Source organism: Tympanuchus pallidicinctus, unplaced genomic scaffold (assembly GCF_026119805.1).
Source record: "Tympanuchus pallidicinctus isolate F22 unplaced genomic scaffold, pur_lepc_1.0 scaffold5, whole genome shotgun sequence".
NCBI lineage: Eukaryota > Metazoa > Chordata > Aves > Galliformes > Phasianidae > Tympanuchus > Tympanuchus pallidicinctus.
The window spans coordinates 14,383,996-14,411,895 of NW_026294769.1; the positions used below are offsets into that span (position 1 = coordinate 14,383,996).

Consider the following 27,900-nt stretch of genomic DNA (forward strand, 5'->3'; position numbering starts at 1 on the left):
TGCCGTATAAATCAGGCAGTTTCGGCTCTTTATTAACAAGGGATAGTGAATGTATGTATGTACTATTCTGCAGATCAAATTTATATGTGTAATTCTAAAATCTAGTTTTACTCCAGGAATTTAATTTAAAAGCTAAAAATATATTTACATTTTGAAAGCATGTTTCCAACCCATTCCATGAACCCACATAAATAGGACATTAAGGTATCTCCTTAAGTATTTTACTCATGGAAATGATAGGAAATATGAGGGGGAACAGTTTAAGTTTTCAAATTAAAAGCAAACAAAAAAAACCCCACAGAATTATAGTATTACAGATCAAGTTATGTATTTTCTCTGAAATGGGGCAACCATTTTGGTTGATATTTTTCCCCAAAAATTCTCAGCTCCAGGCAGGCATCCGGTATGTAAAATCTGCATCTTAAACAAGGATCTGTCAAACAAATTTAATAACATTCTTTTACTGAGCCCACCGAAAACCATGTCCATGTCTGCACTCAAAATAAGGGTCAGTTGCACTGTGTTCTGGTTCCCAAGTCAGAAAGGCATGGGAACACATCCATATTCTGATTGGCATAACCTACTGGCTTCAGCCATACTACTATATGCTTAGAAGTTCTTTTTATTTGTCACTGCCAAACTGCTCTGCTTCTTTCAGAGTCCTGCCATTAAAGCAAAAATCAAGTATCTGTCATTTTTCAGAATGATTTAGTTAAGATGTGGGCTGGAGTTTTGTTATTTTGTGGTTTGGTGGTATTGTTTTCTATTCATGAAACAATGGATACATTAATGAGAAAGAAATTAGAGCTAATTTTCTGTGTTAAATATAGTTTATTGTGTATGCAGTCACTTTTAACAGCATTGGATGTTGTGTGTCCAATATTCAGTGCATGTTTAGCCCCAGGGGTTTAAATTAAACCCATAAAAGCTCTGAAATTCAAAGCCTAAGTGGGAGTATACCATGCATCCTCAGCTAACAAGGCACAATGGGTATACCATTAACTCCAGTATGCTCTAATCATGTGTCCAATTGTACCTAAAAATTGCAAAGAGCACACTAAATTAGGATTTATTTTGGTGATAAAAGACAAAACCTTATGGTTCCTGTGATATCATTTCCGTGATTTAAAAATGCTGATATTGAGGAATGAAGGATCTTTGATTTAATCTGAATTCAATATGAGAAGGTTGCTCTGAAAGCTGTATTTGCTTCTGAAAAACAAGAAGAAACATGCTGCTTTGCTCTTCCTTAAGACTTTTTGTGGTAATGACGCTGTTGGAAATCGCTGATCTCTAATTAGTATTTCTAGACAAAATAATTAACTGAGACTGAGCTTGAGCTGTAAATAACTGGTCATAACTCCAGAGAGAGGGGAATTAAATGGGTGGTTTTAAAAATAACAGTGGCAAACTGCAAAAATTCAAGGAAAGATAATTCTAAAATCAGTGGTTTTTTCATGCATTTCATGGAAATACCAAGCTCTCTCCCCACTAACTTTGATTCTGTCTCTAAATCTCTGGTACTTGTGAACTTTCACATGGTGAAAGGTCTGTGTGCTTTATGGCACCTACATTCCTTATCATGGAAAGTTCATAACTTGCACTCCTATGCTCAGTTATCTCAACTATAAACCCTGCAGAATTAGGAAATTTTCTGGTGTACTTTCCAGGTGATTTGTACGTGAGCATTGTAGTCAAGTACGGACGTCTTAATTATGTAGTTAAGGTAAGTTCTGTCACAGTAGTGCACCTGCAGACAGAAAAATCGGGATTTATATGAATGGACAGGCCTCTATAAGGAGGTACTGAATGAAAGAGTCAGCGTGTTTAGAAACAAACAGTGAAGCCGGAAAAATCAAAAAGAACTTAAATATCTAACAAAAGGAAATCAGGCAGGAGCCATCTTGACCCTGGGATAAGTGTTTCTAGGGCCTAATATGAGCGGTTTCCATCTCAGCCAGAACTACAGGAAGTGTGTGCTAGTGTAAGGTGAAAGGTGTAATTTCCATCCTGTGCTGTGTTATCTCAGGAACAAAGACTAGAGTGGGTCAGCCTTGGAGAGAAACCAGTAGCAACAAAACATTTCTCAGGCTTTCTCACAGTGTAGTAGAGGAGGGCTTTTTAGAGAATATGACACATGAGAAGTTGATCTTCACATCTGCAGATAAGCAGTTGTCTTTGTTTGAAGGGAGTTTGGAGAGAAACGTTAGGAAGAATATATTTGGATGCATGAAGAGGGGAGCAGGCTCTCTGGACCTGCTGCAGTAGCCTTCAAAAGAAACTTTTAAGGACAGTATAGACAAAAATGAATAAAGCTGCAATGGCACTGCATCCTCTGCTGCTCAAGACATTGTTGACTGAGGTACCTGAATGCAGGAACTGTGGAAACTTTTGAAGTATGTGCAGGAACTACACATGTAGAGTATGTTAAATAATGCAGAGACGCGTTTTCATCTCTTATTAATGACAAAGATGTACCACATTAAGGGCTAAAAATGTTTCATATATTTCAGTAGAGAAGAATGGTGAATATGGGCTGGGGCTGTTTACATTGTGCTACTTCTGCATTTTCCGTCTAATTCCTACTGTTTCTTGAAGTTAAACAAGTAATGTCAATCTGTAGGGCAGAAACTTGAGTGGGTATGAATGTTTTATCACCTCTGTTGGCATTAGAAGTAGAATTTCCGGAGAGGGTTAAAATACTGGAGTGACTGTTAGACTTCTGATTTCAGCAAAAGCAAAAATGGCACCATTTACTAGGATCAGGTCAACGTTTTTGAAGGGCTTTCTGGATCACAGATTGTGAGCATGTGCATTCATGTGCAAACAGTCCCCAGCTGTGAGAGCCCTCTGTAAGGAGAAGCAGAGCTCAGACTCCAAAAGAAAAGCTTCACTTTTTCTTTCTTCATTATTTTTGTCAAAATTGAACTTCTTTTAACTCTCTGCATGCTATTGGTTCTTTGAGAGAGCTTTCTTTGTCTCTTATCGTTCCTTGCTCACCTTTTACATACATTTTTTCTCCATTCTGTGACTTGCAATTGCTTGATTTTCTTTCTTACCAGTAATAATGAGACTGGAAGATTATGGAATATTTTTGCTTGCCCACAGATCTCTACCTACTTACCTAACCTTTGTAGCACTCTTGTTCTAGTTTTGGTCAGTTCATGCCCGGAATGAAATAACTCAGAAGAAGCACTTACTTTGATGGTACTGGATAATAATTACATTATTTGGGTGGGGTTTTTTAAATTTTTTTCTGGTTTACATTTGTACACAACCAATATTGACCAGCTGATTATGACCCTGACTTACCATTAGAACTTAAATTTAGATGTAGATGGTAAAGAGGCTGTGCTGGTAAAGAAGTGTTACATTTCAGGAAAGAATCTTCATGGAGATTTAAATGTTGGATGCATGAGCTGGAACGTAAGAATATACTCAAATGTGCCAGCATGAAAAGGGCAGCAAGATCATGAACTGATTTCGATTTACATATCATAGTGGTGGCACAGGAGTCTCTGTTTCCTCCCTTGAATACAAACCTGCAGAAGAAAAGGTACATGATTTCCATTGGCATTGTGCTAAGATATGTGGCTACAAAACTATAATGGGTGCTGTGAAGCCCTCAAGAAAGCAAATTGGAATATGTTGAGTTTGGGAAAGGTTTTAGAGAAAAGAGAAAGCTCAGAAATAGAAAACAACCTGTATTAATGAAGTCAGATGGGTTATGAAGAGTAAGGAAATAATGTATAGACAGGATAAAGAAGGAAAGATAGAACTGGGAGGGAAGTAGGACTCTTGCCAGATACTGAGAGGTGTAAATGGAAGAGATGAGGCAACAAAGGGGAGAAGATAATTTAGAAGATACATGTTCAGTGAGAGGGGGAAATCTGGAAAGCATAAGCTTTGTTCAGACATTCTCAGAAATACTCGGAGAGAATAAATACAAGTAATGGAGTATTTTGAATGATGCAAGTACTTCTGGCTGGGAATAATGAGATATATTTCTGAAAGCAAATCACAGTAAGGGAATTAAAATAGAAATTTGTGGCATTGAGGTTTTTTTATAAGGTTCTGGAAGCCTTCTAAGTGGACTTCAAACATTTCTGGGGACAAGCAACACATATACTATGTAACATGTATAACTTGATTTGATGGAAAAAAGATACGATGACTATGCAAAGCTTTTCTTTCCCTTATAGCATTTACTTATTGATAGGTTTCTCACAGTTTCAGCAGTCGTGAGTTAGAAGGATTCATTCAAATATTCAGGGATGCACAAAAGCCTACGACTGCCTTGATTTTTAGGCACTAAACTTTCAATACTTGTAGCTATATTTTGGATTCACTGAGGAACTCTGTTTCCCAGTTGTTTCAACAGGATCACTGGGTGCTTAGTGGGACTGGGAGCACTTGCTGCAGCAGACTTGCATCTAACTTGATGTGCTAACTTTTAGACAAATTGCTAATTACTTTATGATGCTGTATGTAGGTGTTTTGTTGTTTTTGTTTTTTTTTTTTACAAGAAAAAGAAAAAAATCCATTCATTAATGTGCTTGCCCACATTTAACAGCTGAGATACAGACAGTAAAATCATGAGGAACATTTTCACTTTTGTCTGTGTCGACAATACAGTTGTACCATCAGGGATTTCTTTTAGCAGCCACTTTTGCATACCTGCTTAATTGACCTCTTAAAGACTAGTAAAGCAAGTGCAGGAATTATTGTTTCCCTTTTTTTTTTTCTTCTGTTTTTTATTATTAAAACACAATATAAAACAAAGCATCCTTAAGAATCGTTTTTCCAGTAATTTAATCCAGGCTATGAAATGCCAACCAAGCCAATGTTTGTTCTGTTTCCAGTTTCCACAATCACTGTCAGGAGTATTATGAGGATTGACTGTCCCACTTAACTGCTATTATAGTTCTTACTTTGTTCATTGCAATTACTGCAGTACCTAGGAGCTCTGGTCATGGAACAAAATTCCATGTGAACACAGCAGAAGGTGGGGCTGTAGGAAAAGGTGAAAGTTTTTTTTGTTTGTTTTCAATAGGCTAAAAAAAATTAATAGAAAGAACGTTGGTATTTTCCCAGAGGCCCTGGTCACAATATGTTATCCAAAACCATCTCCATAGCTGAATTTTCCTACTTCTGTCGAACAATCAGTCCGCAACCTTAACAGGATAAGATTGCAAAATTCATCCACACTGTTCACTGCTGGTGTTTCAGCATGGCCAGTGGAGGGACAAAATGAAGGGACAGAACTGGGCTTTGATTTGGGGGTGTTTTGGGTAGGTAAGTTGTGAAGCTGAATACAAATTGATTATCTGCTATGAAAAAGTATGTGAGAAATGTTGGCTGTCACAGCTGGAAAAAAAAAAAAAAAAAAAAAAAAAAAAAAAAAAAAAAGGACATATAGGAGGATCATAATACCAGCATTTCCATCAGAAACACCATTAGTCGAAGCTTTCCCTCAAGCACTCCTTTTGTTAGCATGAGATCTGTCCCCACAAGGGCTTTGCCCATGGTGTCTTACTAAATTAGGGCCGTTAGACAGTGACTGCTAAAGCATCACCTAGGAACATGACATCTCCTGTTTCAGTGAGGTTAATCCCACATAATCTCAAAACACAAGGAAAGCTCTCAGTTTATTTGAGGCAGCCATTTGTTCGCTGAGGTAGACATATTACATCATATTTTCCAAAACTGACCAAGGCTTTTTTTTTTCTGTCTGTAAAAAATGGTCTGAACCTAATGGAACACATTCTTGGGGTCTTCCATCATAGAATCTAGAATCACCAAGGTTGGAAAACACTTCCAAGATCATCCAGTCCAACTGTCCACCTACCATGGATATTTCCCCTCAAATCCATGTCCCTTTGTAAAGGGACATTCCATGCTGTATCTTCATGTACTATTTCAGTTTTTACAACATTGTTATCAAAACAATGCGGGGAGGAAGAGTGAGGTTGTTATGTCATGCCTTCTTATGAGCGATAGAAAGGCAGTTGGTGCTGGTCTACAATCTTTTGTCTGTGCAGATGTTGTTTGCTATTGACAGGATCCTGCTTTGTGTTGTGACAGATGTGTGTCCCTTCAGTGGAAGGCTGTATTTCTTCAATGCTTTCCTAACAGGCTTTTCTGTTTATAGCGCCCAAGCCCATTGGTTCTACCTTATCCTTGCTCATAGAAAGCAGATGGGCAAACCATGGAAGTAATTCCGGCATAAATTACAGGGTTTGAATGTGGCCTATGATTTTCCAGATGCTTTGGGGTAAAAATGTATGGCTTTTTATTACTTCATAAACATGTTTCTTTTAAGATGCACCACATCTCAGGGCTCCTCTGAGGTTAGTGTTCCATTCAACCCACAACACTGATAGCAGAAGCTGCTTCAATTGAGATCTATGCTTTTTGTATGGCCATGGAATACACAGCCATTTTATTTTTATTTCCTAGGCCACAGTAATTATTAGTTTAGCCTCACACTTAGAAAAGTGATGGAATTTCACACATTAGGTTTACAAACAAGAGATTTATGTTTACACCAAATTTTGTCAGCATTTGTTAAGCCTCCTGTTTTCTTAACATGAGTAATTTGTTTCTCTTGCTATTCGAAAAGCACTCAAGGTAATTGATTTGGAGATAACCTTCTCCTACAGCATGTTTTAAATCTTTCTTTAGCCATTTGCATCACCAAGAGTCCTGTGGAAGCTGTGGCTCACAGAGACGTCTCTGCTGCCACCTTTTGTTCTGCCGGGGCTGCCCAGTACTCAGGATACCACGGCTGGTGCACAAATGGCAGAAATAGCTTTCTGCTCTGTGGTGGGTCCACTTCTCCCCCAGGCATCTATTAGGAGTAAAAGTCACCCCCTACATGCGAATTAGATGCAAGGATAATACTGTATGTTACACGTCCTGTCTATTTCTTTGGTATCTGTATGCATATATTGACTACACATACAAATATATAAATGTATGCATGTGTGTTCATTTGTATCATCACACATAGAGCTGTAGCTTTTCACAGGCATTCTGTTCATCCAGCACAGTTACTATGGCATCTGACAGACAAGTGTTTGTATGATGAGACTAGGGACAGGGCAGCTGGGCAGTTGTTGGGCAGTTCTTTCAGCTTTGGCAGTCCACCAGATTACTTCAGACCTTTTTTTCTCCCTCTGAGCTTCAGTTCCCCCAGTGACAACATTTTTATTTGTACACTGATTTTATATGTCATTAAAATGTGGCTATATAATAACTAATAATTGTTATTATATAGCTTATTTTCCCACTATGTGTGTGGATGGTTATCTCATAAGTCAGTCTGAAATTGATCATAAATACTTAACTTTAGTTGTATCCCTGAGCACTAGAAAATAACAAATGATGCAAGAGTGATTAATATATTCTAGTAAGCTAGTATATCCATGGTAACTCAAACACAGTGTCTGATCTGTACCGAGACTGAATTTGACATCAGATGTGGGATTCCTCTTACAAAAATTACTTCAGCTATGTTCTTGTAAGTCTAGTCTTCCTCCACTGCAAGTGGAGAAAGACAAAACCCTTGAGAGAATACTTCTCCCCTCTTCTTTGGAAATGAAATTTCCTCCATTATCTCTCACTGTTGACTGCAGAGGATCCTGTGTTATGACACTAGAACTTTTAACGAACTAACATAGGTGACAGGCATCCTATCTCTTATGTCTAAGCAGTTGACTTGATCATCTGGCAGATTTAGAAGAAATTTTCTGGATTAAATAAGGACTTAAAAATAACTTTTGCTAGAAATATTGACAAAGCTTGAATGTTATAAAAATGGTGTTACATATTTTACGAAGCACTAAATATAATTTAGGGTGGCAGAAGAATATGTATGAAACAAATACTGAGCTGTACAAAGAGTCATTAAAAGTTTGATGAAGTAGCATAAATAATGTGAAGAATGAGGCATAAAGAATTTTCTGATTTTATCTGTGACAGAATGAGTTTTCTCATCATAATTAAAAATACGATCCATCGTCTTCAGTATTTATGGGAGTTTTCCTAGAAAGAGCAAAAGCTCAAAAAAGACTAAAGCAACCAGTTTAGAATAGCTTTAGAATTTATCTTCTTTGGAGTAATTTCCACAAATTCAACATTTTGGAGAGTTTAAGAATATCCATATGAGGTTACTGTTTCCCTCTTCTCCCTCCTCTTCTGAAAATTTTCCAGCAGAGTCCCAACTCAAAGGGAGCTGCAGAGCAGGGAAGGGACGATGCTTGCCACAGTACTGGGGAGCTGCTGCCTTCAAAATCAACTTGAAATTCTCACTTTGATGAGGCAAAGGTTTGAAGTACTCCATAGACTTACAATGACATTTTCAAGCATGGTCGAGAAAGTGGTCAGAAGTTTCACTGAAATATTTTTTCAGTGGGATTCACACCGTGCATTCATTCAGATATTTGATAGCTTGTATTCTTTAGCAGTAAATCAGGGGATATTTGCTCAGGTCGAGTTCCTGCCCCTACTGAAATCGACAGCAAAACACCCACAGACCTCAGTGAAGCTTGAGAATCTTGATGTGTTGTGGTTACTTCCAATTTCTTTGTTTGAAATGCACTTTTTTTTTTTATAAACTGGGGTTACAAGCACTGTATTGTTTTTCTGTTTCCAAAGCTAAAATATTTTTTCCTGTTTCCAAGGAAGATACAACTGTGCTGATTTGCCATGTCTCATTCATACATTTCTGAAATAACTGCATCTGTCAGTAAGACCCAAAGTGGTTGGGCAGATTGGGCCAGATTTCATAAGAACTGTATATCAGCAGAGCTTTGCAGATTCAAGATAAGACCTGTAGCTTCTAATGAAAATTCAGATGTAAAAAATATGAAGCACACTGAAATACAATTGCTCACCCATAGTAATCAAAATATAATATGCTCACTCACAGCAAAAAGTCCTGCTTCTAGGGAATGTGAATTACACAATAAATTATTTCTGAAGCCTGTGATTGAGAAGACAGATCTGCTGATTGCAGGAGCTGAAACTACTAGACATGACAGGTTCCCATCAGTGAGGGTTATATGTGTCTATCTGACCCCTCTTACCCAGATATCTTTTAATCCCACTCAATAGTTAGATGGTTTAGCATTATTACAGTGATCATCTGAAAAAATAGTACAATCTTAAATATCTTGTGGAATGGGCATCCCAGATTTGTCACTGCTAACAAAAACATTGCACCTCACTAGAGAGCCAACCCAGAATGCTGACATGGTGGTCTGAGCCAACCCTGCACAGTCTGAAATGCAGGAAAAATGCAAAGTTCCATTTCTTTGCATGAAATGTGCAGATATAGACACCTTGCTCCCAAGTCAGGGCATAGGAAGCTTTAGCAGGCATAATCTGTGAAATGTGGAGGACTGCCTAGGTCAAACTAGCAAAATGGCATGTTTGCATAGCAGATACCTCCGTAAAATTTTCAGTGATTGTCTGGACAATTTCTACTCTATGGCCAGCATGTACCAGAGAGCAGAATCTCATCTTGGAAGCAAAGTAGGAAGGGAAATAAAAAAAGGGAAACAGGAAACAGAAAAAATAAAGTTTGAAAATAAGCATATAAAGAGGTCAGACTGGGGTAAGAAACTTCGAGGCTACAGTTAGGCATTGGATATAAGTAGGCAGAAGGCCATACTTGAAGAATGGCAGGTGGACATTGGAGACCTAGAGGTCTTCAGTTTGACCTTCTGAATCAAGCAGAGCCTACTGGAACAGGTTGCTGAGGCCTTTGCCCAGGGTGGGTTTGGACACCTCCGGGCACCCAATCCAATGTCCAGACACCCTCATGGTTAAAAAAATAATAATAATAATAACAATAATAAATTCTTTATGTTAAGTAGGAATTTAATGTTGCAGCTGGTTTGTTTCGTCTTACACTTGCTGAAGTTTGGCTGTAGTTTTCACATATTCCCTTGTTGTATACAGTGGCAAGATGACCCCAAGTCATTTGTTCCTCAGGGTGAACAAAAACACTTCTGATGTATCCCGTGCTAGAGTGGCCTAGCACTGGGTTTGCTTCAGTATGTCCTTGTCTGTCATGCACTTGGAGCCTTAAACAGGATGCAGTCCTCTAGGCATTGTCTCACAAGCCCAAGGAGAAGGCTAGAGAAACTTACCGTGGCCTGCTGGCTACACTGCTACTAGTACAGCTCAGAATTTGGTTGACCTTTGGTGCAGGGGCACACTGCTGATTCACATTTGGGTTGTGCATCTGGAGCCTTAAGCCTTTTACTATGAAACCACTGTGTAGCAAGCTGCTGCCCAGCCTGTCCTGGTGCATGGGCTTGTTCCTTCCTGAATGTGAGACTTCACACTGACTTCATCATACCCCTGGAAGTTTCTCATTTTTTCAGCCTGTCTAGGTGACTTCAAGTAGTCTTGTCCATCAGTGCACTGATGGCTAGCCCCAGTTTGGTTTTGCCTGTAGACTTGCTGAGAATACAGAGAAACCATGTGTCAAAGTTCTTTACTGAGAAAGGTCTTCTTCTCATTGGAAAGTCTTTATGTCTTGTGAGGAATCAGAAACACAAACAGCTTCATATTGTAAGCCTATAAATAACCTAGTGGTGAGGAATAGCTCTCTCTGAAGGGCAGTGCAGGGAGCCCAGTACTGCAGGGTGAAGTTAGTACCACTTCATCAAGTGTCCATCATTGGGTAGAGCAGCGGAGGACGGTTTCTTAAATCTTACTCTTGTGACTGTGTTTCAGGGTGAGTCAGACTTAACTATATAGATGGTGAGGAGTGGGAGTGTGACTGATTGACTGTGAATCACAGCATCGTAGAATCATTTGAGTTGGAAGGCACCATTAAAGGTCATCTAGTCCAACTCCCCTGCAATGAAAAGGGACACCTGCAGCTCCAACAAGGTGATCAGAGCCCCATCCAACCTGACATATCTGCAAGGACAGGACACCTACTACATCTCAGGGCAAACTGTGCCAGTACTTCTCTATCCTCACTGGTAAAAAAAACTTCTTTATATCCATTGTAAATCTCCCCTTCTTCTGCTTGAAAGCATTTCCCCTTCTATCACAACAGACCATGGTAAAGAGTCGGTCCCCTTCCTTCTTACAACTCCCTTTAGATACTCTCAGGTCTCCTCAGAGCCTTCTCTTTTCCAGGCTGAAGTTTATGTTAGGACACAGTGATCATGTGAGACAGCCTTTAACTATGGATGTATATTTCTCACTCTGATTGTAGGAAAGGAGCTTGTTTTCTTTTAACTGCTCTCCCCTCCATCAGATGATTTCCAGTTTGCTGTCACGGCCGTGTGGCTGCTGTAACATGTCCAAACTATTCATTTTAGAGTATTAGCTTTATTTTTGCTACCTGTTGCTTTTATGCACCAAATTTTTTACCCTTGGGATATTACCAGAACTGCCAAATCGTTCTCCTATTTTGTGTTCATGGTGACATTTCTCAGTATTTTCTGTCCCTTCATGGAAGACTGTGGGAGTCCAGCAGCAATTCCCAAAACCCTGAAAAGTGATTAGCAATTTTTATTCTCTAAGTGCCTAATGGGGAGATTAAGATAGGCCACCGGGTGTTCAAGCAATACCACTTGGTGGCATAGAAATTCAACACTAGCTATTAAGTGGTGAGAAGAAGGTAAGTGCCTGCCCCTGGAGATATCAGCAATTATTTTGATGCATGCATTATATCCCATTTTCTCTGGTAATTTTTATAAGTTCTGCTTTGGTTTTTTTTTTTTTTTTTTTTTTTAATGTTTCACCCCCTGATACAGGCATTTATCCACATTTTTAGTAGCAGTATTGATATGTAACCACAAGATGAGTTTCTGTTAAAGGTATTTTTCTTGCACAGTCTGTGAAGTCACATTTTTAGCCCATCCTTTTGTATCTAACATGGCATATTTGTGTACAGCAGCAAAGAAATGGGGCTACGCTTCACATTCCAGGTTTAAAATAAAAAATAGCAAAATAGCATAGGAGCTTAGCAAATGTTCTTCCGTAGCAAATCCTATCATTCACTTACACTGTCTTCTTTTCCATTTCAGGAGGTTGGAAGCATTATTGGAAAGGTCAGGAAATTACTTTTTCTCTTTATTGCCAAAATATGTCAAAATATTGCATATCTGTACCCTTCATCAGCCCAGGCTAACTTTCTTCTCTTTCTTCAACAGAAAGGTGAGACAGTTAAGAAGATGCGGGAGGAGGTAAGATGAGCCTTGATATTTTCACTTGCCTTCCTTGCCAGGGAAATCAGGGTATGGAACGGCACTGCCATCAAGTGGACAGCTCTCTGAGCATCACCTCCCTGTTACACGCGGTGCTCTGCAAATGTGCTGGCCTAAATTAAGCACTGCTGTTAATGTCACTTCCTTATCACTGCAGCAGTCTGGAGCCCTTCATTCCCATAGCAATGTGCCTGCTGCTGTCTTATCTCGAACAGATTAGCCAGCATGATTGTGCGCATCCAAACCTCTGTGTCTTTCCCCAGCCTGCCAGCATTGCTCCTGTGTGCGTCATGGTTGCCCGGCAGGGAGCTCCCATAATCTGAAACCAAGCTTTAGAGTGATGCTATATAAAGTGTGAGGAAGACTCAACCTTCAGCAGAGCTGGAGCTGGATTTCACAAGTCAAAGCATCCCTCTGCTATGTCTGGGCACAGACTTGACTCTTCCTCATTTTGCAGCAGTCAGTAGTGTTTGGACAGAGTAGACCTGCACACCAACCATTCACATCCTTTGAAAAGGTTATAAGCACAAAGAAGCTAATGGAGGCATGGCTCTGCATAAACTTTAATCTCGCCAGTTGTTGTAGGCCTCTTTCTCTACCCCAAAGCAAGCTGCAGCATCTGTAGAGAATTATACCTCGTGTCCTGCACATCAACACATCTAACCTGCACACATCCTTGAAAGTTTCCTACTTTGAAACATTGGCTAAAAGCAGGATTCAAAAGAAAAATCCTACTGTTTGAAACTTCAGGAGCACAAGGTGTATAGAGGATGCCTCAAGAAAAGCTAGTGTGGTTCTCTACTGTACTTTACTATGTCACTTGCTTTGTTATTTTGTACACTGATAGGTGGTCTCTGGCAGAAAAATCTCAGCATACATGGAGTGAAGAAAATTATGAGATATATCTTTAAGCATACACTACAGGGAGTTCATTTTCAGGCTGACTGAATTCAGAGCTCTTCTGTTGATGAGAGGTTTCACTCGTTTTTATAAATAAGTATAATTGTTAAGATTTAAAAATAAAAAGTGGGGAAAAAATTAAAACAGTTTTGAATGTACTAAGTAATCCTTAGAGTTGATTAATCACATTGTAGCCTAATTTTCAATTGTGATCACAGGTAGATATCTTTGGGTTTAAGCTAGCTGCACGCTGGGGAAACTATCACTAGAAAGTGTTCCTGATTTCTGAGTCAAACATCTTAGAGAAGTGTTATAGTTCCTGATCAGTTTTTCAAGGTAAATATAAAATATTCTCCTTGAAAAGCTACTGTCACTTATAGATAATTGCAAGCAGTTTGGTTTTTCATTTTATAAAAAGGAATTGTATGCCTTTTACTAATAACAAGGACTAAGCGGTTGTGTTTCCAAGCGATGATAACTCAGTCCTTCTTTTAAATCACTAACTCCTCCAGTCCTCCTTTAAAAACAAACCATCGTTTTATTTTGACTTCCCTGGTAGATGTGGTAATTTGCAAGCCAACAACAAAACGCAGTGTTGACTTGCTCTGTCATCAGAGAAATGTCATAGAAACATGAGTCTGAAGTACAAACCCCACCAATCTGTGCCCTGCAGTCATTAACTTTCTACACAAATATTGGAGATTCCCACATAATCTGTGATTGTTCTGACCAGAAGTGTACTGGAGGGCCATGCGACAGTTAAGGCCATATCCCCAGCAGCTCTTCAAAGCTGTGTTTCTGCCTGGCTCACTGTAGAGCAGTACCCCAAGGACAGACTGTAATCCTTGCAACCAAATGCTGCAGCCAACTGAACTCACCCCAGGCTTGATCTCCTTACTGATAGAACTGTGGTGTTTGACTGAGACAATCCCCACGTAGATTCACCTGTCAGAAGAAGTATCTGCCACCCTTTCTGTTGTATCAATACCAAGTAGATCTGCCAGCAAACACCATGACAGCTAGATTTTTCTGTTAGTTAGTGGTGTGGGTATTTTGCTGCTGTGATTAGTTGTTGTCACTTGGGGAAATAAACTATCTTAACTGTTCAGCAGCAGTACACACATGAATAAAGGCTCAGGCACATATCACATCGCTGGTTTGTGGTAACTTTGGAAGCAAAGGGTTTCAAGCTAGGATAGGGGAGATTTAGGTTGGATATAAGGAGAAAGTCTTTTACAGTCTGAGAGGTGACACACTGGCTCAGGTTGTCCAGAGAGGTGGTGGATGCCTTGTCCCTGTAGACACTCGAGGTCAGTTTGCAGGGGACTCTGAACACCCTGATCTGCTGGAGGTCTTCCTCTTCATTGCAAGGGAGTCAGACTCAATGGCTTTTAAGGGTCCCTTCCAGCTCAGATGATTCTATGATTCTACAAACTCACAGTATCTCACGTTTGCTGGAGGCCTACATACTCATAGAGGTCAGTGTCTCTGCATCAGTTGCTCTGGTGACTTGTTAGACTGCATTAACTCATTTCCATGGCTGAAACCTCAGAGGAGGCACAGGGTTTATCTTACCTAAACTGGATTTGATTATTACATCCACTGATAATCCTATTAAGCATATTTACATCTGATTTAGGGGTTTTCTCTGCAGTGCTACAGTAACATATAAGGGAATAAGTATACCTGAGAGCCATGCTCCTTAGTCTCTAAGAAGCAGTTTTCCAACTCCTTCCTGCAGGCTCCTTGCTTTAAAGGAGATAACACCATCCCCATTGCATGTCCTACCAATACTTCTTTAAAGGATTATTTTGTGCATATTGAGTAAATTCCCATGACACACAGCTAAAAGGAACCGTCCCATATTCCAAAGCAGTGCCCCAGCTAGACACATCAAGCACTGTCCAGGCTTCATTTGAGTCCAGGCTTCAAAGTATTGATACTCCCTGAAGAAAAGAAGCTTGTCTGAAATTCTGTTGCTCCAGTCCTCTTTAAGGTTAGCTTTTCAGAAGCAAAAACTTCATAATGTAATTATTTGTACCTTTGAGTTATAGAGGTGCTATTTGCATACTGTGATGAAAGCTGCTTGCATGTTTATTGAGACAGAACCTGGCTTCCCACAGTTAGTTGAATCTTTGGAGTGTGATCAGTTTATGCTGAAATTATATATGTTGTGGCTACAATTGTAGGCGAGTGAATTAGATGCCTCAAGATATTCCTTCCCGACCTGTATCTCTGCTCCTGCTTACTTTTCTCCCCAGGAAGTATAAAATTGAAAATTATTTGTTCTTTTTCGCAGAGTGGGGCTCGAATCAATATTTCTGAAGGCTCCTGTCCAGAAAGAATTGTGACCATAACAGGCCCAACAGATGCAATTTTTAAAGCTTTTTCTATGATTGCACTAAAATTTGAAGAGGTAAGCAAACAAATAAATAAATAAGAATTCTCTCTTGAAGTTGAAACACAGATATAAGTGTTTGGATTTTCTCTTGTTTGCTTTAATATTAAATATGATTTGTTTAATGTTCTATTTAATAGCAATGAAATTGGTTGTATTTTTATAAAGGCTTTTAGCAGTAACACCGAAGAAAAATAATGGGTCAGTTTACAAGCTGTTTGATAATTTCTTTTGCTCTTTGGAGGCTTTAGGGAAAAGCAATTGCTTCTAGTAATGTGCACTAATGGTAAGAAAAATGCCTTAGAAAATGCCTGGTCCCATCGTGAGTATGATGTGCAAAAAATAATTGCCTAACTTTTAGCTCTGTTTTTATCTGATTCCATTTGGTATCGATGTAAATTCTGCATATGTCAAAATGAGTATATAATTCATTCAACTAGAAATTTTTTATTTTAAAGACCTATGTAATTACTAATTACCATATTTAAGGATTGGCTTTTAAAATTAATTATAATGAAGGCACTAATAGTAAGTGAGGCAAGGGAGCGCTCAATTTACCATAGAATTACCATTCCATGCAGATATGTACCTAAAGTGCTCGGATCTCCTCAAGTTTCATGGACCAGCTGCAGTTAGATTTAGTCACTGCTTTAATGGGAAACTTTAAAAAAAAAAAAGGAAAAAAAAAAAGGCAGAAGGCTGCCAAACATGAACCCTGTTAACATAGGAGAGGACTTGACTCCCTCTGCTTTCATCCAGCTGTCTCTTCTGTACTCTGTGGGAAGCAGAAGCTCCTGCAGAGAGCAGTTCACCTTCTCCTGAAGGAATTGCCTGCAGAGAGGAGATGATGGGGAATGCCAGTGTGTAGCTTTGTTTACCTTTGGTGATTATTCAAATTTAGAGCAACAGGATCAGAAGAGTTTGTGGGTCATCAGGTGCAATTGTCTGCTAGCATAAGCAGTATGTCTTGCAATCTCCATTATGGCATGATCAAAAAGTACTTTATATTCTTCTAGTTCCTGGTATTGGATTCACAACCTCAATTCTCTGATACCTGGACACCTTCTCTCTCCCCATGGAAATTTATTCACAAGTAGTTTTTATGGCTTTGTCCACGCACCAGCAGTGGCTGATAATTCTTGCATTTCCAGTCCTGATGTTTGCTCTCAGGCATTTTTTTATAAAACAGCTTTATCCCCTCACACTTCTGCTTTTTCCAGAATAAGTGAGCCAAGCTCAGTCTTTCATTAAGTGCACTCTCCAAACCATCAACACTCCCTTTGTACCTTTGCAGTCTATGCTAAATGCCTACCTTAATTGTGAACAGGTTGCAAATGAAGCTCTGCAGGGGTTTAATTAATGGCATTAAATGTCCCCTGGGCTGGCTATCATGCTAACACAATCCCATCCCTGCTGGCAATGCCTCACACCCACCCAGGATAACATTTTGTATGTAACTGCACTGGGGCTGTGACATACTCAGCTCATCCTCAGGTGTGTTCATTGGGAACTTCCTACATCTCAGCAGACCATCTTGTTAGTCCTCAGGCATATGGCTCTTCTTTTTAATGCTGGAAATGTTAATCCCGTTCATCCTCCTCCACTCTTTCGTGATCTTTGAGATCTTCCAATGGAATATTACAGTTGTTCAATGTGTTGATAAGGTACCTTGGATTTATGGCACGGTGCATTTTTTTGTTTGTTTTCTTTACCAGTTTTTAATGAGATAATGCTGATTTTGAGGTTGAATCTTGCAGAACTGCACAAGCAATTCTCTGTAGTCCCATTGTAAAACCATCTGCTGTCATCTCCATCAGAGCTTTATCTCCTTGCCCATATCATACTTATCTCCGTTCCTTCTATAGATTATGATTCTGTTTCATGCATGGCATCATACCAGCATGCTGAGATTCAGAGAGAGCATGAAGAGCATGTTCTCCTTACAATCTTATCCTGCAGAATGCTGTGGGAATCTCTAATCCCTTCCAGTTCCCATCAAAATGAGTACCCAGTAGAAATAACATCACATTTCTCATAAAAGCATTGAACACCACATAGCATTAAATACCTCACCCACCCCACCTCTCCAAAAAAAAAAAAAAAAAAGCCAAACTCACCCTGTTGTTTTTGATAGGCAAAAAAATGTGAACTTCGGGCGTTTGAGTGGATTTTATGCATATTTGTGCTCAGATCTTAGAGGGTAATCAGGACTCTTAGCATTGATTTTAGTCAATGAGTATTGGCACTTAATGTAGAACTCATGCATCATATATATTCTGAAGTATCTGTATTTAGTTTTAATATCATTGGCTTCCAGAGCATTTGAAAGAACAGTGGTAAGGAAAAATGTCTCATAAAATCAGTTTGGTTTTCTGTAATTATTCCTATCAATACAGTGTGGTAACTGTAATGCTTTAGAGTCAAAATGAAATACTGTTTCAGAACTTAGAATTGAGCTGGCTACCCAATGCCATTTCTTATACATATCTTATTACTGGAGATTTCTTAAGCCAGTTATGAAATAGAAAATCCCACAGATGAATATCACTCTTGCTGTAAAATATTCTTTTTACTTATACTAAGAAATCTGAAGAGCACCAGTGTGATAACTGCTGAACCTATAGGTAGCAAACAGCAGTGTAAACTCCAGCAAATATTGTTTTATGGGGTATCTGTCCCTATGAATGTACTCTCCATAGCCCACAAGATGTGAGTTGTACATGAGCCAGAATACTCTTGAGTTTTCAGCTAGAAATGCTACCAAAAAAAAATAAGTTGTGAGAACTTGGTTTAAACTCTTTGTATCAAATTTTGGGATGGGAAAGAGGGGAGGAATTTGTGATTAATTTGTAGAGTCTGGGAGAAAGCTCATGTAACACTCTGAACATGAATCACTTCCTTATCAATGTGACTGATACCCATCAGGGATCCTAGATGAGGAAGACAGACAAAAAACCATGCAAAGTCCAACTCTTACATCTTTCAAAGGCCTGAGGAGATGGATGCAGTGCACAGAAAGTTAGATGCTAAAGAAACAAATATTCCAGTTCAAAATAAAACTGTCCTGTGAGAATTTTTCCAGCCAGCACTACTTTGGGAACGTGCAGTTCTGGAGGGGATCTTTTTGCTCTCTCATCTTTTCTGTGTTTTTAAGCTAATCTGATGCCTTTACCAGTATGTCACTGAGATGCCATAGTTTAGGTTTGACTACTTCTGAATGGTGAAGAGAAAATAAAGTAGAGCTGCCTTAAATGAACAAGTGTTTTGAAGTGCTTTTAAGTGCACCTGAGTGCAGTGAATGCTTCGAGGCCAGTTCAGCTATGATGTAGAATTGGGAGACATTATCAGGATTGTGCTGGGTGGCTTTGAAGTGAGTTGTTTACCTACGTCTGGATGATTATGTGCCACTACCTGACACTAACATGATCTAGTGATGTGATATCTTCCAGCTGAAAGATCGGTATGACTTGCACTTTATTTCAGGTACATGTGTGTTGCAGAGCTCTGCTATCCTTCTCGCTTTATTTTGGATTGCAATCTCTCACTGACACTGGTACTAAACAAAATGTGAGTTAAGGGCTGCAGAGGACTGATTTGATCGCTGTCTTATGGTGTGCAGACATGCCTCATTGTGTTCAAGATTTTTTCATCTCTTTGAAGCTTAGCAAGGTCATACTGAGCCATTTCTTAGACAGCAGAATGTTACCATCCAAAATGCAGAGATACTGCAGCAAACAGTGCTGGTGTTCCCATGTGCTGTTTGGATAACTTGTGAATTGCTTGCTTGCTTGCTTGATTGATTGATTGATTTTGGTCCCTTCATTCAATTGGAAGGTCAGCTTTATCTTTTCCTTTGTGGGTTTTTTGTTTATTTGTTTGTTTTGTTTTGTTTTGTTTTTGTCTCATGGTTTTAGGAGTATGTAACTGAGACTCCTTGTTTGGGTTTGACTCCTTTTAGATGATGAGAATGAGGAAATTAGAGGGATAGTTTTGCTGTGGCTGGAAGATTTTGAAGAAACAAAAATATGTTTAAAACAGTGTAAACTTTGTGACAAGTAGTATATTAAAAAGCCCTTGAGAATAGGCAGTGTAGTTTGACTAGATAACAGAATACATGAATACATGTTAAAATATCTAGGTACAGATAACTGCTATTGTTAATACTCTGGTTACATAACTGTGATGGAAAATATTTTAGAAAGTGTACAGTGTTATAAATATTCAGATCTGCTACAAAAGAGAAATTAAGCATGGGTGCAGCAAAGTATTTATCAATATTATCTGCTTTTATTTGCTTCAGATTGGTCATAGATCATTTTTGTCATTCCCTCTTAAAACCTTTTTTCTTTGTGGCAATGAAGAGAAGCTATGTGAAAAGATGTAATATATAGTAGAAATGTTCAACTCAAGATAGTGGAAAAGAAACAGAGTCAGGATTTGGGGGCCTGTGAACTCAAAAACCTGCTTGTTTTTTCCATCTGCTTCAGCTGGTCTAAAGGCAGGTGCCACAGTTACCTCCCAGTCTTGTCACAGAGCCTGTCCCCTGCACAAGCCTTCCTCCTCTGCTTCTTGCGCAGTCATGCTTATGGTGTATCATCTGCATTGCTGGTGGCTTCACCTGCAGCAGAGATGAGACACAATTAGTTACAAACTGCCCAAGTCCTCAAGAACTGTTCAGGCATTTGCTCTGCGCCCTTTAGTACCCAAAAGGAATGACAAATCCTCAGCTAATTCTGTTTGATGTTGCTATTACAGGACATTAATGCTTCAATGACAAACAGCTCAGTGACAAGCAAGCCACCTGTAACACTTCGGCTTGTCGTGCCAGCAAGTCAGTGCGGATCCCTTATAGGAAAAGGAGGCTCCAAAATCAAAGAAATCAGGGAGGTAAGTCTCGGGGTGTCTGCCAGGGTTTCTGACTAGCTCAGTGTTGTTCCATTGCACTTGGCCAATGGAGGTCTTTTACTCAGAGGGTGATGAAGCGCTGGCACAGCTGTGCAGAGAAGCTGTGGTGCCCCATCTCTGGAGGCACTCAAGGCCAGGTTGAATGGAGCCCTGGGCAGCCTAAGGTGATGGGAGCAGCCCTACCCATGGCATGGGGTTGGGGCTGGGTGGGCTCTGAGGGCCCGATCAACCTAAACCATTCAGTGATTCTGTGAAAATTATTTTACTGAAATTACATGTACAGCATTTACTGTGACTCATCAGTTCATGGCAGTTCTGGAAGGAGGAGGTGGTCATAAATGACAGCCAGGGTTGTTATCCTGTTGACTGTCAAACGTGCTGAGTGAAGAGCCTCAGAAAGCCTTGCTCTGTGGCAAGCCAATGACGACAGTGCCCTTGTACCTTCCTGGACACAGAGACAGTATATGAAATAAAAAAACAGCTTTACAATTCATTCATTGCAACACTACTAGAGCAGCTCAAACACAGCTTGGATGAGGAAAATAAACAACAGAGAAAACAGTCAAGCACATTTCAGCAAATCAACACCCTAGCAAATAAAAATGTCCTTTCAGATTTCTTTTTCAGCATTGTCCCCCAGTCAGCAACACTGAGAAGGCCGAGCCAGACTGTTGTGGACTTTTCAAGGCCAGTTCCAACGTTTGCAGTCAGGGAAAGACCCAGATTGTGCTGGCGAGGCCAGGTCATGAGGTCAAACTCTTCATCTACCTTTTTTTTTAATTGATTTGTTTTTTTGTTTCTCCCTAATCTCACTGTTCCATGAATGACCTGACCTCATCTATTCCCATCTCATATTGATTTATTTTTAATTCAGACTTTATCTAAAGGTATTCATTCAATTCACTGTGCTAGCAGCCACGTTTTTCTCTAATCAGAAAATGCAAAAATGATCACATGGTGTCAGCTTGAATTGTTCCTACTGTGGCTATGGTAACTTAGCACATGTCAAGCTGAGGATCTGATATTTTTAATCAGTAAAACAAGAAAAGTAGGCACGTGCTAAAATTATATAAAGGGAATCTGAATAAACATTTCTGAAAATGGCTTTTTACTCTGGAGAAAATGATGGTGTTCCTTCTACGTTTATATTTGTTCTAACACAGAACAAAGTGTTGAATAGCAAGATGAAGTGCTGACTGTTTTTTTATTTGACTTTGTCAAAACAAAAGCTTTTCACCAAGTTTTCCCAGGAAAACTTTCCTTTTTATCTACAAATGTATCTTCAAGACAGTATGTTTCATTGAACTTCCAAGTTTCATTTCAAGCATGGAAAAAAAAAAAAAAGGACATTTTGGTAAGAGAAGCTTTCATCAGATGATGTAGAGGACTGGAAAATGTTTTGATCAAAATTAAATGTCTAAAATTTGCTCTGAAATGTTGCATTACAGTAACCATGGAAGAGTAAGGGACCATAGAGGACTGTCCAAGGTCTTGTCCTCCTGACTTTCAGATACTTCCACATTCTTTCATTTGGATTCAAATGTTATTGTTCTGGGAGTTTTTCAGTGAAGTTCTTTTTGCGGGCATATCTGGAAGGTTTTTTCCCCTCCTCACATGTACTGAAGTGCAAACAGTACACACTGCTTCCATCAGCTGGCAGAGCAGCCAAAGGCTGTTGCAGTTTTTGCAGCCAGACGAACGTCGTTTCTCCGTGTGCATTTTGCTTTATAATGGGAGCACATGAAAACATGTGTGTGTTGTCTGCTGTAAACTCATGGAGGAATAATTCAGAATTCTGCCATTTGAAGTGGTCTTCTTATTTACCAAGATCTGCAAATAATTTTACTTTTTTTTCTTGATATTTTGTTACCTTTTTTTCATTAAAGAATCAGGGAGCTGTGCCTCTCATTAGTACTTATTTTCAAACATGCTTTTGGGATGTGGGAGACAGTGTCACTTGATGTGCACTTGATCTTCTGTGCAAAATTAGGTATATAGGAAACACTGTTCTCTTTATTCAGAACTGTCTGGCAGTAGGGTTCTGGCTAGTTTCTCATTTGTGTTAGAATAGTATTGGGCAGAAGCACCAAGTGTGGTCTGTTAAGACTTAGCTGCGGGTTTTATAGCTGTTACCTCTTTGTCTTTGTACTGGAAATCTTTGTACCTCTTTGTACTGGAAATCTCATCCGTAATGGTGAGTGAATGCTTGCAGGACAGAGGCTCTTACAGGTGAAGTTGGTGTGTGTACAGTGATTATTCTGGTGAGAACAGTTTCAGAAGCAGTTAGCTACTTCCCTAGTGCAAGGAAGTAAAAGGATATTGTGTGGTCAAAGGGATCTTTGGATAAGGCTAACGTAGCATGGATGCACACTTTACATTTGCATAGTCAGAAGGGTATTGGGAAAATCTTACTTATTTTTTCATTACTGATATATGACCAAAGTAAAAAAATCAACAAAACTAGCATTGGAAGCAAATATATAAATGACTGCAGTATTTTGCAGAGTATTTTATGCTAGTCATACAGATACCCAGAACTGTATGTTAAACAATAACCACTATCAAACAGCAACAACAAAAAAAAGTGCATCTACCTCAAGATATGATCTAATTTCATCATCACACAACACACTAAGTAGCAATTGCATGAGAGATGGATGCTTTTTTGTGTTCAGCCTGGTAGGGCTGCTGCCCAAGAACATCAAGGAATGCATGCATTTGCAAGACAAGGCTGTAAGAAAAAGAAAGAAAAGCATGGCAGATTGATGAAATTATGGTGAAATTTTAAAGCCTGTTATGGAAAAAGGAATTGATATCTCTTTAAATAGCAGTAGTGAACAGAAGATGCAATCAGTAATTTAATCAGTCTCTGGAAAGAAGAATAGCATGGTGTTGTGTGTGACCACCAAGAAAATAAAATAACTCCTTGCTGGCTGACACAAACTCAATGATAATTAAAAGCTAACTAAATATATACATACATAGCATTTCAATAACAACCAGGAAAACATTTTGTTTGTGATGTGTGGAAGTGCAAATTCAATATGAAATGCATGTGGGCTTTTTTTCTGTTGATTGAAAGTCTTTCATGATTTTTGTGAAATAATGCCAAGGATTATTTTGGCTTCCACCCCTCCCCTCCCGTCCCCTGGCATTGCCTTGCTGATAGTGATACTCTGTTTGGTTTGCTTCTGCTCAAGTCCACAGGAGCCCAGGTGCAAGTAGCAGGGGATATGCTGCCAAACTCAACGGAGCGTGCAGTCACTATCTCAGGCACTCCCGATGCCATCATCCAGTGTGTGAAACAGATATGCGTGGTCATGCTGGAGGTAAGTGATCGTTTGGGTTCTTGCCTCTCACATGGGAGATGTTCAAACATGTTGTTGATTTTCAGCTGCCTGGGGGTTCCCTGAGGTCCTGTCCATCCATCCCCGGTCAGGGATTTCAGGGGGACCCTGACAGAGCCTCAAATACTTGACTGGTGTCTGGGAACCTCTCAGAGCAGGCTTAGCAACCTGGGGCCAGGGCTATCATGGCACTGTCAAGCAGCAAAGCATGGTCCTGCACAGAGCTGCAGCCCATCTTTTGAGAAAAACATTTTATTCTGATGCATTTTATTCTGATGATTCTGAACAGGACAAAAACACGTAGGTCTTGTTTAACGTAGAAGCAATTCTGGCTTGTGTGATTTAAACGTTGCACGACTCTTTCCTTCTTTGGGGTCAGATCACTGCATAAGGCTATTAAGTTTCTTTGCAATGGCACTTTTTTAGCTCTGAAGTTAAATGATACCAAATTAATTTCTACACAGATTTGAGCTGTTTAATCCTGTGTTGAACGTGTCTGTACTTTCATGCAAGCACACATCTCAACTGATTAAGTTAAAGTTTGAAAAAACATCAACATACAAAATGAAAAAACTTGACATGACAAACACAGCTTTTGACTTGGAATGTACAACTTCTCCATTTTTATCACATTTTTTTGCTGGAATATTTTCTCTGTTTGGAGTTTTGGGTTTTATGGGGTTTTTTATCTTACGTGTAGTCAGGAGCTGTCTCATAATCTCTGATGTCCTACTTATTTTATATTCCTTAAAGATAGGAGAAGCAGTGAGACAGACAGCACTGTGGCTACAGGCTGTTCGTAAGAATGCACTTTATCTAAATAACAGCCAGCATTATGCAAAAAAAAAAAAAAAAAAAAGGCACAAAACTGAAGAAATGCCCACTATTTTACTTGGAAAAAAAATGACTCTTGCTTCAGTTTTTGCTGGACTACTGTGAGGAAAGAATTTGTGTATAAAAATAATATAGAAGATAATATTCAAAAACTAATGCTAGTTCATTAGATGTAGAACACATGATAGTAATTTATATCAGCTTTGAGCATGGTGTGTAGTTCTGTATGCAAGTGGCATTCATGGAATAAATAGATATATTTAATTTAGAAAACAAACCACTCACACTGAAGTGAAATAGCAAAGTACTTGGTATTAATTAATGGAAGTGTTTTGGTTGTTACCTTTCTTAGTTGTAGTTAAAGCATTGAAACCAGGGCATAATTCTGCTGGGTAGCTGGTAGCCTGTTTTACAGGCAGACGCTCCCACTTTGTGTACGGGGAGAATGTTAACCTGGCTCAGATATTTTCCTTCATACACTTGCCTTGGGCTGCAGAGAATATGTTCCCTTTCTGTACATGATGAAGGCTGTAGCTGGGAGGGATTTTCTCCACCCTTCCTGCTCAGCTGAACAAGAGGAAGGATCAAGCCAGTCGCTTGTCGTTTAGCAGCCGACTTAAGTGAGTCAGTAAAACAAGAAATCTTGATGTGCAGCAGCATAGGAAAGATCAATAAGCAGAGTGTGCTCAGACTGGCCTCTTCCAAAACATTGACACAATTTGATATTGTTTCCTGAAATGCCTTAAAGTGCTTAATGAAGCTTTATAGCTTCACCAGCTAAGAGTGGTAGAGAAGCCACGAGTGCTGGCTGTCAGTTGGATAACTGAGGCCTTGGCTTTCCTACCTGGGGCTCAGACATCAGACTTCTGATTCTAGGACTCTTGGTAAGGAGAGCAGGGTGGGCTGGGGCCGGGTCAGTGCACCCCTAGTGCCTAGGGTGGCCAAGTTAAAGAGTGGTTTTATGTGCATTCTGCTTCATTCTGCATTTTGATCACTTTGTGTTTTTGTCTGCAGTCCCCACCCAAAGGTGCCACCATCCCCTACCGTCCCAAACCTGCCTCTGCACCTATCATTTTTGCAGGTGGCCAGGTAAGAGCAGACACCATTTTGGCTTCAGCTGGAAACCACACCGTCTTGGCCCAACCTCAGCCAGCGCCTGTTAGTTTTCAACTTTTACTCATTTTTTTGCCTGGTATAGTATTGATGTGCTCTGTCTACTCTGTGTGCTTGCAGCTTGCAAGGAAGGAGAACACTGCATTGCAAACTTAAGGGGAAAACAATGACAAGACATTGAGTGGGGAGCATCTGATATACAGTGTGTTTCCTGCTGCTGTATAAGCCTGGGAAGTGGTATTCTGCAGATTACTTCAGTAGTACCAATAACTTCCTTTGCCCTATAGTTCCTTAGTAATGGGGTTTTGAGGCTACACAAACTATATAAATGTAGGTGCAGACCTTCCCAGCCATTAAGTCTCATTTGTAATGGAATCAGAGCTTTACTGTATCTTTTTTATATAGTGAAATTTTGACTATTTCCCCTTCGTCTTATGCTATATCAGTGTTCTTATCTGCTTTTAAAAACCCATGTGCAGTGTAACCCTTCCTTGTTTTGTGATAATGTCCTGAAGTGAGTTTGCAACAAGTGGCTGTGACAGGAATTTACTCTACCACCATGAGCTGCAAGGGGAATGCACTTTTAGTAAATGAACCAACAACAAATGCAGCTGATACCAAGCCTAAAAATACCATAGGAGGCTCACGAGGAGATCTGTAACCAGCAAGCTATGAAGAGTGGAAAGGTGTCCAGGATGCTGCAAACCCTGCCCAAATCCTGCTCTCCTAAATCTAAGCTAGAGGAAGGCCACATTTCCCTTCTTAGGATTCATGTATGAAGCCTCTGTGGCAAAAGGCATCCAATGCTAGTCTATTCTTTCACCCAGGATGAGAGCAAAGCCCCTTTTTAGTGTTTATCCAGTGGGAAGAGCCACTCACGTGCATGATGGGACACCTGCAGGCCTAGAGACCATGTCTTATGCAGGGAATACAACAGGGAATCTCAACAGGGAATACAGAAATCATTTGAGGAGCCAGACACCAAGTTCTTGGTAGGGCAGGTGGCATAAGGTGCTGCTGGCACAGAATCCTGCCTCTCCCTAATCTTCCAGTGTGCCAGCAAGCTCCTAAATATACCAAGCATACAGCAACAAGCCATTTCCTCCTAAAGGCCTTTGCAATAAACTGTCCCTGTTTTTTATTTCAGAGTTGTACTTTCTAGCCTGTAATGAGATATTGTGGCATATTCTCAGACTTTTATAATCTGGATAAAGTAACTTGAAGTTGCTGGGTGTCCAAGTTTACCCTCTAGGTTTTCTTCAAAGTAAGAAATCAGCTCCCGTAGTGACCAACGTTGATTTGAAATTAAAAATAAATTGCCAGAAGTTGGTCTGAGAGTTCAGAATAATTTATTCCAGAAGTATATTAAGTTTATACTGCAGTGCTTTCCTTTAAGAAATGCATGTGTACATAATGCAGCAGCCAATTGTAATTGCTTTGAAGATTGTATATGATTACTCAAAAGCACTGAAACTGTTTTCTAGGGTGCCCAAAACAGTTCATATAAATAACTGAAAGTGTTCTATTTGAAGGCCTGATAGTTCTTGCCATCTTCAGTTTTACCAGTTAAAAAGGTGTTGTCGCTTTTTTGATGCAACCTTATTGATGTGAGAGCGTCTGAGACAGATGAGTTGTGTGTGCTTTGAATGTGGTCTTTGACTAACCAAACTTTTATAGAAAATGCTTGAGGTATGTTTGAAAGTCACTGTGGAAAATCACAGTGGAAATTAACATTGAAAATAAAATTTCAGTTAGAGTATTAAGTCCACCCAGCCCTTTGACTGCAATATCAAAAGTTATTTTTCCATTCTAAGTGACATCATGGCTATCTTTAAAGGTTTCAGGTTCTTTAATGCTTGCTTTTCAAACAGCACTAGAAAAATTTGAATTCTGTTCTTACTTAACAAGGTGGGGTTTTATTCTTGTAAGTATGGCTTTAATTTTCTTGTGCTTCTTCAATATTGCACTGCCTAACAGAAGGGAAGTTGAACTGTACTATTCTGCTCTGCCATTTACCAACATCCAGCCTAAGCAATGGTTTCTAAAAAAAAATTGCACTTTTGCCTGAAGGAAGCAAATAGAAGATTTCTGCCCCTTGTGCTGCATTGTTGTTTAGACTGGTGCTCAACAGTGACAGCTTTGCTGTATGCCTCTTAAATAGAGG

The 27,900-nt window shown here is 39.5% G+C and overlaps 1 protein-coding gene across 17 annotated transcripts in view; it reads left to right on the top strand.

The window, feature by feature from the left end:
- Nucleotides 1-27,900, top strand: part of LOC128091440 (poly(rC)-binding protein 3-like) — a 479,014-nt gene that overhangs the window by 422,955 nt on the left and 28,159 nt on the right. For 16 of the 17 annotated variants that reach the window (XM_052704578.1, XM_052704579.1, XM_052704577.1 and 13 more), the window contains 6 exons: nt 12,060-12,083; nt 12,186-12,218; nt 15,439-15,555; nt 20,293-20,424; nt 23,643-23,771; nt 25,638-25,781. In XM_052704578.1, the coding sequence (XP_052560538.1) occupies nt 12,060-12,083; nt 12,186-12,218; nt 15,439-15,555; nt 20,293-20,424; nt 23,643-23,771; nt 25,638-25,781 (579 nt within the window). The remainder of the gene's footprint in view (nt 1-12,059; nt 12,084-12,185; nt 12,219-15,438; nt 15,556-20,292; nt 20,425-23,642; nt 23,772-25,637; nt 25,782-27,900) is intronic. The other variant, XM_052704585.1, reaches the window with a different exon arrangement.